The sequence below is a fragment of the Entelurus aequoreus genome, linkage group LG12 (assembly GCF_033978785.1).
Source record: "Entelurus aequoreus isolate RoL-2023_Sb linkage group LG12, RoL_Eaeq_v1.1, whole genome shotgun sequence".
Taxonomy (NCBI): Eukaryota; Metazoa; Chordata; class Actinopteri; order Syngnathiformes; family Syngnathidae; genus Entelurus; species Entelurus aequoreus.
The window spans coordinates 14,859,651-14,877,703 of record NC_084742.1 but is presented as its reverse complement, the minus strand read 5'-3'; the positions used below and the strand labels follow the sequence as shown (position 1 = coordinate 14,877,703).

At 42.7% G+C, this 18,053-nt stretch overlaps 1 protein-coding gene across 1 annotated transcript in view; it reads left to right on the top strand.

The window, feature by feature from the left end:
- Positions 1-18,053, top strand: part of snd1 (staphylococcal nuclease and tudor domain containing 1) — a 293,111-nt gene that overhangs the window by 69,403 nt on the left and 205,655 nt on the right. Inside the window, exons 12-14 of the mRNA XM_062064859.1 lie at positions 4,696-4,796; positions 8,716-8,826; positions 13,821-13,893. Of these exons, the coding sequence (XP_061920843.1) occupies positions 4,696-4,796; positions 8,716-8,826; positions 13,821-13,893 (285 nt within the window). The remainder of the gene's footprint in view (positions 1-4,695; positions 4,797-8,715; positions 8,827-13,820; positions 13,894-18,053) is intronic.

Below are 18,053 nucleotides of genomic sequence, written 5' to 3'. Positions count from 1 at the left end.
ATTATCAGTGAAAAAACAACTAGTAGAGTGCAGATACAAACCAATAATAAAGTTTGGTTTACATTTATAGCTCCCTGAACATGAGAACATTTTTCAAGACTTTTTTTTTTCCCAAGGACAAAATGTTTTTATTATTAATGGAAAAATAACTACCGTAGTAGAGTGCAAGTAAAAAACAAAAACATATATAAGACAACCCCTTTTTTTTAAACCAAAAAAAAAATTCAAAGCCATTAAAGTGGTCTGCATGTATAAATAAATCTCTTGACAAATATATAATAAACAAACATTGACAACTTCTTTCCTTTGCAACTATCATAATTAAAAGATTTCCTCGCGCAGATGCACACACGCACTCACCTTTAAAAAAAACTAACTTTGATTGGCTGAATTGTGTCACATGGGAGGAGTTAAAATACATGCGATGGTCTTATTTCCTGCGTGCGTTACTGCAATGACCAGAAAGGCTGCACATCTTAAAATAAAATTACTGTTAATCTTCCAAAAATTGCACAAGTTAAATTACAAGTGTTATGGAAATAATTTTAACATGTAGAGCAGTGGTCCCCAACCACCGGGCCGCGGCCCGGTACCGGTCCGTGGATCGATTGGTACCGGGCCGCACAAGAAATTAAAAAAATAAATTAAAAAAATATATATCCATCCATCCATCTTCAACCGCTTATCCGGAATCGGGTCGCGGGGACAGCAGCTCCAGCAAAGACCCCCAGACTTCCCTCTCCAGAGCAACATTTGCGACTTCCTCCTGGGGAATCCCGAAGCGTTCCCAGGCCAGAGAGGAGATGTAATCCCCCCATCTGGTCCTTGGTCTGCCGCGGGGCCTCCTCCCAGTGGGACGTGCAACGAGGACCTCCCTAGGGAGACGCTCGTGAGGCATCCGCACGAGATGCCCGAACCACCTAAGCTGGCTCCTTTCCAAGCGAAGGAGCAGCGGCTCTACTCCGAGTCTCTCTCGGGTGACTGCACTTCTCACCCTATCTCTAAGGGAGATGCCAGCCACCCTTCTGAGGAAACTCATTTCGGCCGCTTGTATCCGCGATCTTATTCTTTCGGTCATTACCCACACTTCATGACCATAGGTGAGAGTAGGAATGTAGATAGCTCGGTAGACCGAGAGCTTTGCCTTCTGGCTCAGCTCCCGTTTCGTCACAACAGTGCGGCAGAGAGACTGCAATACTGCCCCAGCTGCTCCGATTCTCCGGCTGATTTCCTTCTCCATCTTTCCCTCACTCGTGAACAAGACCCCGAGATACTTAAACTCCTCCACCTGGGACAGAGTCCTGTCCCCTACCCGGACTGTACAAACCATCGGTTTCCTGCTGAGAACCATGGCCTCAGATTTGGAGATGCTGATCCTCATTCCAGCCACTGAACACTCGGCTGCGAACCGATCCAGTGAGAGCTGAAGGTCACGAACCGAAGGTGCCATCAGGACCACATCATCTGCAAACAGCAGTGACGCAACCCTTAGCCCCCCGAGACGTATACCCTCTCCGCCATGGCCACGACTCCGCCTAGAAATCCTGTCCATGAAAATCACAAACAGGATAGGTGACAGAGCGCAGCCCTGGCGGAGACCAACCCCCACTGGAAACGGATCCGACTTACATCCAAGCACCCGGACACAACTCTCGCTTTGGTTGTACAGAGATTGGATGGCCCTCAACAGGGTTCCCCTCACTCCGTACTCCCTCAGCACCTCCCACAAGATCTCCCGAGGGACGCGGTCATACGCCTTCTCCAAATCCACAAAACACATGTAGACTGGATAGGCATACTCCCAGGCCCTCTCCAGGATTCCCGCAAGCGTAAAGAGTTGGTCAGTTGTTCCACGACCAGGACGGAATCCACATTGCTCCTCTTGAATCTGAGGTTCGACTATCGGCCGGACCCTCCTTTCCAGTACCTTGGCGTAAACTTTCCCAGGGAGGCTGAGTAGTGTGATACCCCTGTAATTAGCACACACCCTCTGGTCCCCCTTTTTGAAAAGGGGAACCACCACCCCAGTCTGCCACTCCCTCGGCACTGTCCCAGACTTCCACGCAATGTTGAAAAGGCGTATCAACCAAGACAGCCCATCAACACCCAGAGCCTTCAGCATTTCTGGACGGATCTCGTCAACCCCCGGAGCTTTGCCACTGTGGAGTTGTCTAACTACCTCAGTGACTTCACTCCGAGAGATCAACGTCGATCCCCCATCATCCTCAGGCCCTGCTCCTATCAGGGAGGGTGTGTCTGATGTATTTGGGTTCAGGAGTTCCTCAAAGTGCTCTTTCCAACGCCCCACGACTTCCTCACTTGAAGTCAGCAAAGTCCCATCCTTGCCGTACACAGCTTGGATGGTTCCCTGCTTCCCCCTCCTGAGGTGCCGTATGGTCTTCCAGAACAGCTTTGGTGCCGCCCGATAGTCCTTCTCCATGGATTCCCCGAACTGCTCCCACACCCTCTGCTTAGCCTCGTCCACAGCCACGGCCGCTGCCCTTCGGGCCCGCCGGTACCTTGCAACTGCCTCCGGAGTCCCCTGGGATAACATACCCCGGTAGGACTCCTTCTTCAGTCGGACGGCTTCCCTGACCACCACTGTCCACCAGGGTGTTCGAGGGTTACCGCCCCTTGAGGCACCTAAGACCTTCTGGCCACAGCTCGCATCTGCAGCTTTAGCAATAGAGGCTTTGAACATTGCCCATTCCTGTTCAATGTCCCCAACCTCCACAGGGATGGCAGAGAAGTCCCGCCGGAGGTGTGAGTTGAAGTCCTTCCGGACAGAGGACTCCTCCAAACGTTCCCAGTTCACCCGCACTACACGCTTGGGTTTGCCAGGTCTGTCCAGAGGTTTCCCCCGCCATCTAACCCAACTCACCACCAGATGGTGATCAGTTGACAGTTCAGCCCCTCTCTTCACCCGAGTGTCCAAAACATACGGCCTCAGATCAGCTGATACGATTACAAAATCGATCATTGATCTTTGGCCTAGGGTGCTCTGGTACCAGGTACACCTATGAGCATCCTTATGCTTGAACATGGTGTTTGTTATCGCAAGTCCGTGACTAGCACAGAAGTCCAATAACAATCCACCACTCAGGTTCAGATCAGGGAGACCGTTCCTCCCAATCACGCCAGTCCAAGTATCACTGTCATTGCCCACGTGCGCGTTGAAGTCCCCCAGCAAGACTATGGAATCCCCTGCCGGCGCCCCATACAGGACCCCATGCAAGGTATCCAAGAAGGCTGAATACTCTGAACTCCTGTTTGGTGCGTATGCACAAACAACAGTCAGAGTTTTCCCCCCTCCAACCCGAAGGCGAAGGGAGGCGACCCTCTTGTCCACTGGGGTGAACTCCAACGTACAGGCACTCAGCCGGGGACTCGTGAGTATCCCCACACCCGCCTGTGCCCTCACACCCTGAGCAACTCCAGAAGTGAACAAGGTCCATCCCTTGTCCAGGAGTGTGGTTTCAGAGCCCTTGCTATGCGTAGAGGTAAGCCCCACCAGATCCAACCGGTAGCGCTCCACCTCTCGCACCAGCTCAGGCTCCTTCCCCACCAGCGTAGAGACGTTCCACATCCCGAAAGTCAGCCTCTGCTGCCCCGAATTGGTCCGTCTGGAGCCTCCACTTTCACCGCCATCCACTTGGCAGCGCACCCGACCCCACTGGTTCCGACCGCGGGTGGTGGGCCCACGTGGCAGAGAAGATGGCGTGTCCACGTAGCTTCTTCGGGCTGTGCCCGGCCGGGCTCCGTGGCAAGCCCGGCCACCAGGCGCTCGCTGACGAGCCCTACCTCCGGGCCTAGCTCCGGAGGAGGGCCCCGGGCTTCCTCCGGGCCGGGTAACGCATCCTCTTTTAGTGTAGTTCATGGGGGGTATCGTAACCCTGATGGGGGGGGCATTCGGGTGCTACACCTTGCCCAAGGGTGACCCGGAACTATGTAAGGCAGGGGCGTTCAACTCCCTGAGGCTTAATACAAGCCCACATACCTATATATATATATACATATATATATCTAAAAAAAAATTTTTTAAAAATATTTGTGGTTCCTACATTATATATATCAATATAGATCAATACAGTCTGCAGAGATACAGCCCGTAAGCACACATGATTGTATTTTTTTATGACCAAAAATAAAAATAAAAAAAATAAATAAATAAAAAAACCCGGTCCGTGGGACACATTTTCAAGCGTTGACCGGTCTGCAGTTACAAAAAGGTTGGGGACCACTGATGTAGAGGACCCGTGCTGGGGGCTCCTAATTGAGCGAGCTGTAAATTTGTAGCCTATAGCAAAGTCTCCTTGCTGGTACGTACAAACACCAACTCACGTGACAAAAGTCTATCTCCAGGGTAGATGTGAGTTGCTCTCCTGGGGAGTTGCGTTAGGAACTCAGTGGAGAGTCATGTAAACTCTATCTCGTTTATTATGTGAGTGTATGTGTGTATGTACATAACACAACACAGACACACTTGCAATCATCCTCTTGGGAGATGTGCACTCAAGCCTGACATGATGCACACTGACTGGGGTCACTTTGAGAAGCAACCAGACAAAGCCCAAAACAACCGCTATTGTTGCTGCTGTTATTATTATTATTATTATCATTATCATTATTACTTAAACTTGCAATTACTTTTGTTTTGCCTCAGCGTGTTTCATGTTTTGTATGTGCATGTTTTAGGTCAACGTGACGGTGGACTACATCAGAGCGGCCAGCGGTCCAGGTGAAAGCACCCCAGCCTTCTCAGAACGCACCTGTGCTACCATCACCATAGGTGGCATGTAAGTAACCTTGTTCCTGTTAGATGCAACTTTGCATCCCTTATTCCTCAATATCGCAATATGATTTGAAGCTTTATTTCCCTGACTGCCATGCGGGAGAATGTTGTTTGCAATCCTTAAGTCGCAAAGTAACTTTTCGGGTTAATTTAACATTTGCACAGGGAGCAATTACTTCAAGTCCTCAAACACAGTTTTGCCAGATTATCTATTTGGAATTTAATGCCGCAATATAAACGATTCTATTAAGGATATCAAAGCGCTCAGAGGTTTCAATTTAATCAAAACCAGATAAAGGATCGGAATAGACTTCATTTTCAGAGGAAAAGAAAAATAGCAGCGGAAAGCAACGACACTTTAGAGTTTGCCTGTTAGCAGGAGAAATCCAACAAACTATATCAAGCAGTACAGATTATAAAACATGTTTCCTTTATTTCTTAATACTAACCAGCCTTGCTCAATTTGCTACTATAGAAAAAAGAATGACCTCTAATTCAGCCCTGTCAACACACCTCTGACTCATGAAAAATAGTTAACTTGTTAGCTAGAGATAAACGAGTTGATGTCAATCAGTACGTCAAACATCAATTTGTAACAAGGGTAACTGGCACTGTACAACAATTCGTGACAGGAGGATAAGTAAGTCCTTTCAACACACCTCTAACTCAGCTGATGAAGTAATCCAATTTAACATAGGGATTTCCGACTGTGTGTTTAATATGCAAGCATATGACAATTTTTAAACATTCAAAAAGATCAATAAAATTACGATCTAAACAAAATTTGTTGTATGCTCGCGTTAGCTGTAGGTACTCGCTGTTCCTCTTGCCTAAACGTCGCACTGAGGACAGGGAGATGATCAGGAGTACCGAAAACAAGCTCGCGAGTTAGCTAATCATCTAGCTAGCTTACCTGATGCTGCCTCCTTTCGCTCTCCGAGCCAAAACGTTCACGGCTCTCCACTTTGCTAATCAAATTTGGATGATTACTTTATTTCCCAACTAGTTGTAGTTCTAGAGCAGGGGTGTCAAACTCATTGTAGCTCAAGGGCCGCATGGAGGAACATTTATTCCCACGTGGGCCGGATGAGTAAAATCATGGCATAATATTTTAAAAATACAACTATGACAACTTCAGATTGTTTTCTTTGTTTTACTTCGGCCCAAAATACAAAAAGCACATTCTGAAAATGTACATATCATAAATAATCCTCTTGACAAAACACTTCAAGTTAGTTAAAAATTCTGAGGAAAAAATTTGTGCAGTTTGAAAAACACCATGAAGAACACAATTAACTTGGACTTAATCTCGGTGTATCTACAAAGCAATTAAACTTTAGGTCACAGCGCATCTAGAATCGAACAAAATACAGTATAAAGCAGAAATAAAAACTTTTATGTATTACCTACCTCATTTGTCTTTTCCACATATTATTCATGTGCTCACTGAACAAAACGTAGAAATTCAAAAGGGTTGAGTTACTCCCTGCCGCCGCCTTCTTCTTCTGCTGTGTATCGATTGAAAAATAAAAGCTGTGCAATGTGTAAACAATTTCAACAAACCAAAAATAAAAACTTAAACGACTGACAATATTGCAGTAAATCACACATTGTTCACTTTCTTTAAATTTGCACAGAAGACAATAATTTTCAGAACTATATCAATGTGCATTGTTTCATGCAGCATTTTAGGTGGCGTAACAAATTGTTTATTTTACTCCTGTTTGTTTAACGTTGGGTCGAGTGGGAGGAGTCGCAACCCCGCTTTACCGTGTACCAATTGCTTGGTATGCTTGCACTTGGTATACTATAAACTATTTGCTTGCCTAACAGAATTGCTATTGTGACATCCAGTGGACATATTTAGAACAGCAGTTTCTTTAATTTAAAAATGCAGCTCAATTTTACACTTAGCAAACTCATCTCGCAGGCCGTTATCAGGGCCGCATGTTTGACACCCCTGTTCTAGAGCATTTATTAGTAACCTGCGAGAAGGTATACTAATATATATGTAAACAGAGGTCACAACATTGGAAGTATATTACCTGAGGGAGCGTGGCTATAGGAGAGAGTTGTTAAATTGGAAATGTTTTCTGAGTTCTTTGCATGCATGTTATGGAATTTTACTTTACATTTTGAATGATAACAAAACAATTATGTGGTTCATTACATTAGACACGTGTCAAAAATACAGCCAAAAGAGTTTGGTACAGTAAATGAGAATACATCTAAAAAAATATAGTGTAGAAATGCACCCAAATAATTTTAAAAATGTTCTTTCAAGCTTTGTGTGACAACACTTTGTGCTGATAGAAAATGTTCACTTTTTTCCCTCAATTTTCCAATTTTTTTATCATATGGAGCTCACATCCCTGAATATGTAACGGTAGCCTGCATTGTGGAAAAAAGAAAAACAGGAGATCAAGTTCTGTCAACACATCTCTAAGTCTTGATGCATTAATTTAAACAGTTTGTTTCATAATTGAAACAAAAAAATATGTGGATATTAATCACTACTTAAAACAGCAAAAATTAAATTTCTAATGATAGCGGCAATACAGAACAATAAAAATAAAAGAGTAAGTCCAGTCAACACACCTCTACCTCACAGTGAAGTCAAAGTAACACATAATTCTGGTCTAGTGGTAGCCTGCATTCTGGGGAAAGAAGAATGACAGGAGATTAAGTCCTGTCAGCACACCTAACTCAGGTGCAATAGTGTGCTTGTTACATAGAGAAATAAAATAAACATTGTCATCAATCAGTGCATAATACAGTAGTTACATTATTATTTGCAGATAGAAAAACAAGTAACAGGAGGGGGAAATCCTGTCACCACACCTCTAACTCAGAGTCCATAGCTTGAATGGGTTCCTTGGCTCGAATAAACAGTAAAAATCAATAAAGAAAATCTTCATTTATTTTCCAATAATATTGGCAACTTTCAAAAAAGGAATGACAGGAGGGTATGTCCTGTCAACTCACATCTATTACCCCTGCAATTTTAACACTGTAATGGCCAAATCCCAACATATGCAGTGATGTCGCTCGCTACGCGTCCTGCGTCCCTGACGTATTCAAATCTGAAATGACGCAGTAAAGTCACTATTCGGAGACGCTCTTTATTTTGCCCATGAAAAACAATAAAACTACTCGCCAGTCACAGTGGATTTAATTTCAACAATTAAAGATGTGAACTTCACACTAAATAAAGTTTCCTCTGCCCGATGCTGTGCTCCATCGTGTTGATGGTGTTTTAACATTTAGGGGACGTGCTGTAATGAAATAAAACATACTTGGGATGGCGGTTGCCATTTTGATGTACGCAAACAGCGTCTGTGCATAGATGCTGCTTCCGATGAGATAGTAAGCAGGGAAAGGAGACCGCATAAATGCCACTGTGGAAAAAGATAAAAGCTATTGCTGGGTTTTCTACTTCCACTACTACTGATCAGACTAGCGATAGAACCTCAACATCGCCTCTATGCGCTTCTGTTTCCTATTGCACCTGTTGCAAAAGAAGTGCTTCTACCTTCTGCATCTTCCTCCCCAAAAAAACTAAAGTTTTCCTCAATGAGGGTCATCACATGTATGTTGCTACAAAAATTTTATTTTATTTAAATTTTCTGTCATGCCACTGCAAAAACCTTTCAGATAAAAGAAAAAAAAGTATTTGTTGAATTTCAGATATATTTTGAAAATTAATGAATGTCAGTCAATTACAACCATATCAATATCAAATGTGTTTAAAGCTACAATTTAAGAAAAATATTTAAGAACAATTTTTCTTCTTTAAATTGGGCACTCGTTGAATTTCCCAGGGAGCCACTCAAATCGCTGCCTGCTGACTATATCACTAAACTGTCATCATTCCTGCATATGAAAGTGTGTCCACATGTGTCTGCTTGTCTTCATCCCTCCAGTAACATCGCAGAAGCTCTGGTCAGCAAAGGCCTGGCCACAGTCATTAGGTACCGACAGGACGACGACCAGCGCTCCTCCCACTACGACGAGCTCCTCGCTGCAGAAGCTCGGTGAGAATCCTGAACACTGTCACTAATCTTTCATAAACACGAGTTGGGCGTGAATGTGTGACCTTGACAGTTTGGGGATGTTGACTAGAATTGACTGTCACCTCCAGGGCTGAATTTTTTTTCATTCAAAATGGCTTTTCACGATCTTATTTTAGCCATGTGGCACGTCACAATCTATCCTCTTTTGTTTGCCCTGGAGACTTTTTTTTTTTGACACACACGTGCACAAACGCTGGCTGCCAAATCAGAGACTTTCTTTACACCGCCGCTATGAATATAATTATATGGCGGTGCAGTGGAGAGATTTAGTAGGAGCTTTATTACCGGGCCATAGATTAAGATCTGGCTATAGGTAGAGCAGATGCAGCTTCCTTTTACTGCACTCTTTCCCTCTCCCTCCTGCGTCTCCCTTTTTCACTGCACCATGCTTGTTTCCAGTTTTGTCCTTTTTTGGCCTATCTTTTTCCCCCCAGTCTTCGCTCTGGCTTAATCCCTCTTTCCCTGGTGGGGTCTTATTAAAGTTGATTAGAGCTCTCTGTCTTTAGTGATGCTGGTATTTTTAGTGCCTTCAAGGAACCTCCTCCCTCGTGGCGATTATACATGGTATACTACTGGATAGGAGCACAGTCGTGGCAAATGGTGGTCTTAATGTTGATGTTGAGGCTTTTTCAAGCCGTTTTCACGTGTTTAACTCTCAAGAAATACCATGACATTGGAGAATAATGTACACTGAACAAAATCTTAGAAGAATTACCGTATTTTTCGGAGTATAAATCGCTCCGGAGTATAAGTCGCACCGGCCGAAAATACATAACAAAGAAGGAAAAAAACATAAGTTGCACTGGAGTATAAGTCGCATTTTTGGGGGAAATTTATTTGATGAAACCCAACACCAAGAATAGACATTTGAAAGGCAATTTAAAATAAATAAAGAATAGTGAACAACAGGCTGAATAAGTGTACGTTATATGACGCATAAATAACCAACTGAGAACGTGCCTGGTATGTTAACGTAACACATTATGGTAAGAGTCATTCAAATAACTATAACATATAGAACATGCTATACGTTTACCAAACAATCTGTTACTTATCGCTAAATCCGATGAAATCTTATACGTCTAGTCCAGTGGTTCTTAAAGGCCTACTGAAATGAAATTTTTTTATTTAAACGGGGATAGCAGATCTATTCTATGTGTCATACTTGATCATTTCGGGATATTGCCATATTTTTGCTGAAAGGATTTAGTATAGAACAACGACGACAAAGATTGCAACTTTTGGTATCTGATTAAAAAAAAGGCTTGCCCCTACCGGAAGTAGCGTGACGTAGTCAGTTGAACATATACGCAAAGTTCCCTATTGTTTACAATGATGGCCGCATGAAGTGAGAGAGATTCGGACCGAGAAAGCGACAATTTCCCCATTAATTTGAGCGAGGATGAAAGATTTGTGGATGAGTAAAGTGCAAGTGAAGGACTAGTGGGGAGTTGAAGCTATTCAGATAGGGAAGATGCTGTGAGAGCCGGGGGTGACCTGATATTCAGCTGGGAATGACTACAACAGTAAATAAACACAAGACATATATATACTCTATTAGCCACAACACAACCAGGCTTATATTTAATATGCCACAAATAATCCTGCATAAAAACACCTGCGTGTTTGTTACCCCAGCTCCTAGCTCCTCTGCTAGCTCCTAGCTCCATAGAACACGCCAATACAATTCAAACACCTGATCAACACACACAATCACTCAGCCCAAAAGACCGTTCACCTAACCCAAGGTTCATAAAGCTTATATATTTTTAAAAAGTTACGTACGTGACGCGCACATACGGTCAAGCTATCAAATGTTTAGCAGCCAAGGCTGCATACTCACGGTACATGATATTCAGCTGGGAATGACTACAACAGTAAATAAACACAAGACATATATATACTCTATTAGCCACAACATAACCAGGCTTATATTTAATATGCCACAAATTAATCCTGCATAAAAACACCTGCGTGTTTGTTATGCTAGCTCCTAGCTCCTATGCTAGCTCCTAGCTCCATAGAACACGCCAATACAATTCAAACACCTGATCAACACACACAATCACTCAGCCCAAAAGACCGTTCACCTAACCCAAGGTTCATAAAGCTTATATATTTTAAAAAAGTTACGTACATACGCAAAAAAAAGTTGCGCACATACGGTCAAGCGATCAAATGTTTAGAAGCCAAAGCTGCATACTCACAGTAGCACGTCTGCGTCTTTGTCATCCAAATCAAAGTAATCCTGGTAAGAGTCTGTGTTGTCCCAGTTCTCTACAGGCGTCTGTGTATCGAAGTCAAAAGTCCTCCTGGTTAGAGTCTCTGTTATCCGAGTTCTTCCATCTTGACTGCATCTTTCGGGAATGTAAACAAAGAAGCGCCGGCTGTGTACTGTTGTTGCTGACTACGTTCCAAAAATACGTCCATTTCGCACCGACAACTTTCTTCTTTGCTTGCTCAGCTTCCTTCTCCATAATGCAATGAACATAATTGCAACAGATTCACGAACACAGATGTCCAGAATACTGTGGAATTATGAAATGAAAACAGAGCTTTTTCGTATTGGCTTCAATGTGGAAGGCATACCCGTGTTCGCCGGGCAATGTCACGCGCATACGTCATCCTCAGAGGCGTTTCGAACCGGAAGTTTAGCGGCAAATTTAAAATGTCACTTTATAAGTTAACCCGGCCGTATTGGCATGTGTTATAATGTTAAGATTTCATCATTGATATATAAACTATCAGACTGCGTGGTCGGTAGTAGTGGGTTTCAGTAGGCCTTTAACCTTGTTGGAGGTACCGAACCCCACCAGTTTCATATGTGCATCCACCGAACCCTTCTTTAGTGAAAAATAAAATGTTTTTGTTTTTTTCAAATTCAAGACAAAGTTATGTTTTTTTTACACAAAATGAACCGTGCATGAACATCACCTTGTTCAAAGAACAAAACCAACACAGTGCATGAATTTACAACAAATTACACACCTGCAAATCAGATGGAAAATTAGAGGGAACATTCTTTGGGTTTATCCATAATACGCCGATAGGAAGAAGTTTTTATTTACACTATGAGTCGCTCCGTCGAACCCCTGAGGCCGACTCACCGAACCCCTAGGGTTCGATCGAACGCAGGTTAAGAACCACTGGTCTAGTCTCTTACGTGAATGAGCTAAATAATATTATTTTATATTTTACGGGCAGCACGGTGGCAGAGGGGTTAGTGCGTCTGCCTCACAATATGAAGGTCCTGAGTAGTTGTGAGTTCAATCCCGGCCTCGGGATCTTTCTGTGTGGAGTTTGCATGTTCTCCCCGTGACTGCGTGGGTTCCCTCCGGGTACTCCGGCTTTCTCCCACCTCCAAAGACATGCACCTGGGGATAGGTTAATTGGCAACACTAAATTGGCCCTAGTGTGTGAATGTGAGTGTGAATGTTGTCTGTCTATCTGTGTTGGCCCTGCGATGAGGTGGCGACTTGTCCAGGGTGTACCCCGCCTTCCGCCCGATTGTAGCTGAGATAGGCTCCAGCGCTCCCTGTGACCCCGAAGGGGAATAAGCGGTAGAAAATGGATGGATGGATATATTTTACGTAATGTGTTAATCATTTCACACATAAGTCGCTCCTGAGTATAAGTCGCCAAACTATGAAAAAAACTGCGACTTATAGTCCGAAAAATAGGGTACAAGTATTTGCATATTTCCTGTTTATCAGATAATCTAATGGCCCTAAAAAAAAGACCTAATCTGCACTCAAATCTGGTTTTAGTGTAATTTTCTGGCAGACATTTACACTCTCACGACCTCTTGATGACAGGCAAAAAGTAATTGTCTTTAAACATGGCAGGATTGTTGGCGTGCACAAGGAGAGTCTCTTGCAAGACACAAGTTTGGACGCCATAAGATGTAGATTGTAAAATTGTTCACAAGATCCTGGGAGTTTGTATCTAAAAAGCCTTTTTTCCCTTTCCATTAAGAGGTCTAAGTAGTGGAGGTGGGGGAAAGAATCTATTTTTAGATGCATCGCAATTCGGACAAAGACAATTATAAAACAGCACGTACCAATAGGTAAGAAAAGTTGATTTTGCATAATAAGGCCCCTTTAAGATAAGGCACTCTTAAATTGAGGTTTTGAGTATTTACTTTTTATATATTTTGTATATTATTTTGTAAATGTTTTGAGCACAATCAACATTACCTTGATAATTTTGGTCACAAAAACTGTAATAGGAAGTGTTCATATCGTAACATCCATCCATCCATCCATTTTCCACCGCTTGTGGGGGGTGCTGGAGCCTATCTCAGTTGCATACCTATTGTAAATCCACCAGCGCAAAAATGCAAATTTTACCCCGAGTTTTAAGATTTTGATCAGGTGGGTACGTTCCCTTAAACCACATGTTTCAAACCCAAGGCCCGAGGGCCATAACTGGCCCGCCGGCCGCCACATTATTATGTTTCCCGCGAAAGCCTGGAAACAATTTGCGTCAATTAATTACTTTATCCGTCTAACAAAATGTATCAATTTTTTTCCATTTTGACAGAAACAATTTATTTCATGCTATTGCGTATATTTCAAACTTGGATATTATCTAATAATACAACAAATATGATCATATGTTTTTACTTTTTTTATTAAAGTAGAAATAAATACTTACTATATATATCTGCTTGCATTGTGATTTAAAAGCAAGTTATACATTATACGTCAAATTGTACCTAAACAAAATAATAATCAAATGCATTGGCAATTTTGGAACATCATGTGGCGATTATACATTTACATATATTCACTGTTACTAGCGGCCCTCCGAAAGCACCCGAAACTGCGATGTGTCTCTGAATGAAAACGAGTTTGACACCCCTGCCTTAAACTCATGCAGAAAAGGAGAGACATTTTTCTGTTGAGCCAGGAACAATAGTAAGCCTCAGTTCACATGATTGTTTTCTTCTCCAGGGCCATCAAGAATGGGAAAGGACTGCACAGCAAGAAGGAGTTTCCTATTCACAGAGTGGCAGACATCTCTGGGGTAGGTTCTTTATTTGGCTAACGAAGCCCGATCAGCGAGCCTTGAAAGTCTGTTATTAACTCCAGCTGTCCGGAGCTGCCAGACTCAATGATAGGGTGGAGTGCATCCGCCAGCACACAGTGTTACCGCCGTAATGTACACTGATAAGGACAATAAATGCTAGCTCGCTAATGGATCGTTCTAGCGTGTCAGATACAGATGTTGCTGCTGCACAAGAGGGCTAAACGAGAGCTCTGCTTCAGAATTTATTTGCTTAAAACTTGTGCCAAGCCTGTAACTTTGTGGTGAAAAATTCAGGAGTTATGAGAGTGCCACTGTGCGTCTACACGTGTCGACCAGGTGTCCCTCTTATACATTTTAATGAGCTACATAATAGGTGGCACTGAAAGAATCCAAATTGAACTTTAGAAACATTAGCGCCTCATTGTCTCTGTCACTTGAGCTCTCTAGTACGTCGTACGGGCAGCCACTCCAGAGACATTTGGACAAGTTAGTCTAGGATCTAAGTTTTGGCTTTGAAAGGGACAAGCGGTAAAAAAAGGATGGTTGGATGATCAAATACACACATACTTTGTTAGTACCATATACTTTCGATGTTTCTTAAACTGGTTTACATTATTACATTGTCCTTAATCTATCTGTTCTATAATTGTACTACTCATATTGATATGCTAAAAGTTGTTTTATTTTTATTTTACCTTAATTGTTTTTTCTCTGTTTTAGAAAAAAAAGTACATTATTGAGGAACAGTTTGCTTTGTGCTTGACTCTAACAGTATAAAATGAACCAGACTGGTCAGTTGCAATATTATCGTAGAGTCTCTGTGTTCTCAATAATCGGTAAAATGTATTTTCCTAACTGCCCCTGTTGGGATTATGGTTGATAAATGTAGTGTACCATATTTGTTATCATATTCTCATACAATAAATCAAATATGTTATTGACTACACATTTTGTTTGGGCTAATGAGAGCCAACATGCTTACATGTTAGCAAAGGCAGGTAGTTCAAAGATAATTTAATGGACTGCTGCGGATGATACAACAGTGGTAAGGTAATGCTGACAGTGCAGAAGGGTGTTGTGGGAGGGTGGGGTTATGTTATACTTAATACCCCTCCCGACTGAACCACGTTTTATGTGCCACAACGGCTTGGGAGTAATTGCAGGTGCATCTTCTCAATAATTAATTTGCTTTAATAATGGAGGACAAAAGCAATATAGTGTTAGCTCCTGCTGGAGGTTAGATACTAGCATGCATATGTCTGGAGGGACATTGGACACTTTCCAATAAAGTACATGTTGTCCAGGATGGCTGCCAGTAGACGCAGGTAGGCTAGTGTAATGAGCATCCTGATAAAAGGACAGAAATAGTGCCTTGTCTTCTCACGCACACGCTGGTACACACACACACAGCTGCACAAGCCTATACGTCACCCAGAGAGAGAGAGAGAGATTATGTACATCAAGTGGAAGGGGTCCACGAATAGAGCAAGGATGCTTTGCAAACATGAAAGGTGGGAGATGAGCAGAAGTGGGAGGAGAGTGGATAAAGCACTTGACTCACCTCGTACCTCCTAAAGGTTGCATAATGATCTCTTCCACCACCACTGTGCACGTTCCTCCTTCTCATCCTCAACCAAGTTAGGCAGCGCTCACACCCACGCACTCTGTTGGTGTGAACAAGAGTGTTTAGATCTCTTGTCTCCCACTCCAAATGGCTGCTTTGGGCTTGGAGTGGGTGGAGTTCAGGCGGGGGCCTCTCATAGCTTAGGCAGCTCGTAGCTTCTTTGCTGCACTTACAACAACAGTGTTACGGTTCGGAACACTTCCGGATTTTGGGCAATTTTCTGTTGGCCAATCAACAGACTGCAATGTGCCGCGCTACGCCCCTTGCAGGGTTTCCGCCAAAAGCATTGAGTCATTAAAGTTAAAGTTAAAAAGTTAAAGTACCAATGATTGTCACACACACACTCTGGATTTGACCCATCGCCCTTACCCCCTGGGAGGTGAGTGGAGCAGTGAGCAGCAACAGTGGCCGCGCCCGGGAATAATTTTTGGTGATTTAACCCCCAATTCCAACCCTTGATGCTGAGTGCCAAGCAGGGAGGTAATGGGTCCCATTTTTATAGTCTTTGGTATGACTTCGCCGAGGTTTGAACTCACAATCTACCGATATCAGGGCGGACACTCTAACCAATAGTATTAGACTAGTGATAGTAAATAGTGACTCGTTGAGTGTGTGGCACACTCACTAGCTGTATTGACACTGCACTGACATTATGTTGCTGTTTCATATTGTTACTCTGCCATCTGTTTTTTTTTTAAGTCACTACATTTGACCTGCAAATTAAATTAAACATTAGCAAATATGTTTTGTGTTATAATCAAATATATGTGCAGAAAGGAACAAGAAATAACTACTGTCAATGAGCCGAAGAGTCAACAGGAAAAGAAGAACATTTACCTTATATGGTGCACTCTAACCACTAGGACACTGAGCAGGTCAAATGGTAAAATGGATTTTGCAAAAATTAAGGCCTTGAATGGCATTAAACATAAAATACGATGTCCAGAGGCATAAACATAATTCAATTAAAGGACTGAGCCGATAATCAATGCGTCAGTCAATTAAATGATAATAAACTTAATAACTTTGCGGTCATTGATAAATTGCTATTTTTGTGTGTTTCTGTTCTTTTGCTCTGGCTTTTAAACTGGTAAGGTCCGAAAGTGTTCAAAGCGCTGCCTCCGTAGCGGCCACCCCGCTGGACAGCAAAATCGCCATTCTTTGGTCACTGTTGGCATGTAGTCCTTAACTCTGACACCATGTAATGTTAATGAGGAAGCTGAGCTTGTTTCATACACGACTCCTTTATTTCAGTCGTGCCCAGTTCAACACACATGAGCTAACTTGGCTAACATTAGCAACTCCTGTGACGCTAACACCTCACGTGACCTACGGTGGCCTAGGATGGACAACTAAGTCAATTCTCACAACAGACCACAACTTTTATTCTCTGACATTCCCACAATTAGAGTTCCTTTAGCTGCCACACACTTTATAAATAACTTGCTATCTATCTACTTTACCCATTTAAAAAAACTGGGTTGGTGTAAAATACAATCTATTCAAGATTAAATTGACTCAGCCTATTTCTAATGCATCTGAAGGACTTACTGGCATTTTCCAAATATAATTCCATGACATGTCTTTTTCTAAAATGTTTAAATCAATCATTCGTAGGGGTGTAACGGTACACAAAAATTTCGGTTCGGTACGTACCTCGGTTTAGAGGTCACGGTTCGGTTCATTTTCGGTACAGTAAGAAAACAACAAAATATACATTTTTGGGTTATTTATTTACCAAATTTGCAAAATCTTCCACCAAAAATAATTTTTCTTAGTGGAATATTTGATGTGAAGTCATCGGAACCTTGGCTAGGTCAATAATTCATAATAACATTGATTTTGATTCAATATTATGTTTTGAGCAATGACAGTTTGAAAGAAAAAAAAACAGCTTTGTTCTTTTAGTCAACATTGCAACTTTTTCTAAATTACATTTAACCTTTAAGCTTTTTTATTTCACTTTTGTTATGTTTTTGTTTATTTTAATAGTATTTTTAGAATGTGCCGTGGGCCTTTAAAACATTAGCTGTGGGCCGCAAATGGCCTCCAGGGCACACTTTTGGCCCCCCTTTTATAGATAATAAAAAATTAAATCTGATAAATCTATGGATAAAAAGCAGATCATGGCGACGCATGCGCGTTTATCATACCTCTCTCGCTCTCTCTGTCTCTGCCCTCCCTCCCGAATGCTGCTGCACGCACAATTTCTTTTGTTTTTAACCCCTTCTTAACCCATTGAAAATATACGCAACCCTAACTCAAAATGCCGGACATTTGAGGCATTTAAGAAACTCCGCCCTGACAGCACCGCAAAAGGGACATGTCCGGTGAAAAGAGGACGTATGGTCAGTCTATCGTAGCCCGTTAGCGACTAGCATGTCGTGTGTTGTGCCTCGGTGTGCATTGTTTACACAACCTGCGTTACGCTACTTAATATGTCCGTGTGGAAACTCGTTCGGTACACCTCCGGACCGAACCGGAAGCCCCGTACCGAAACGGTTCAATACAAATACACGTACCGTTACACCCC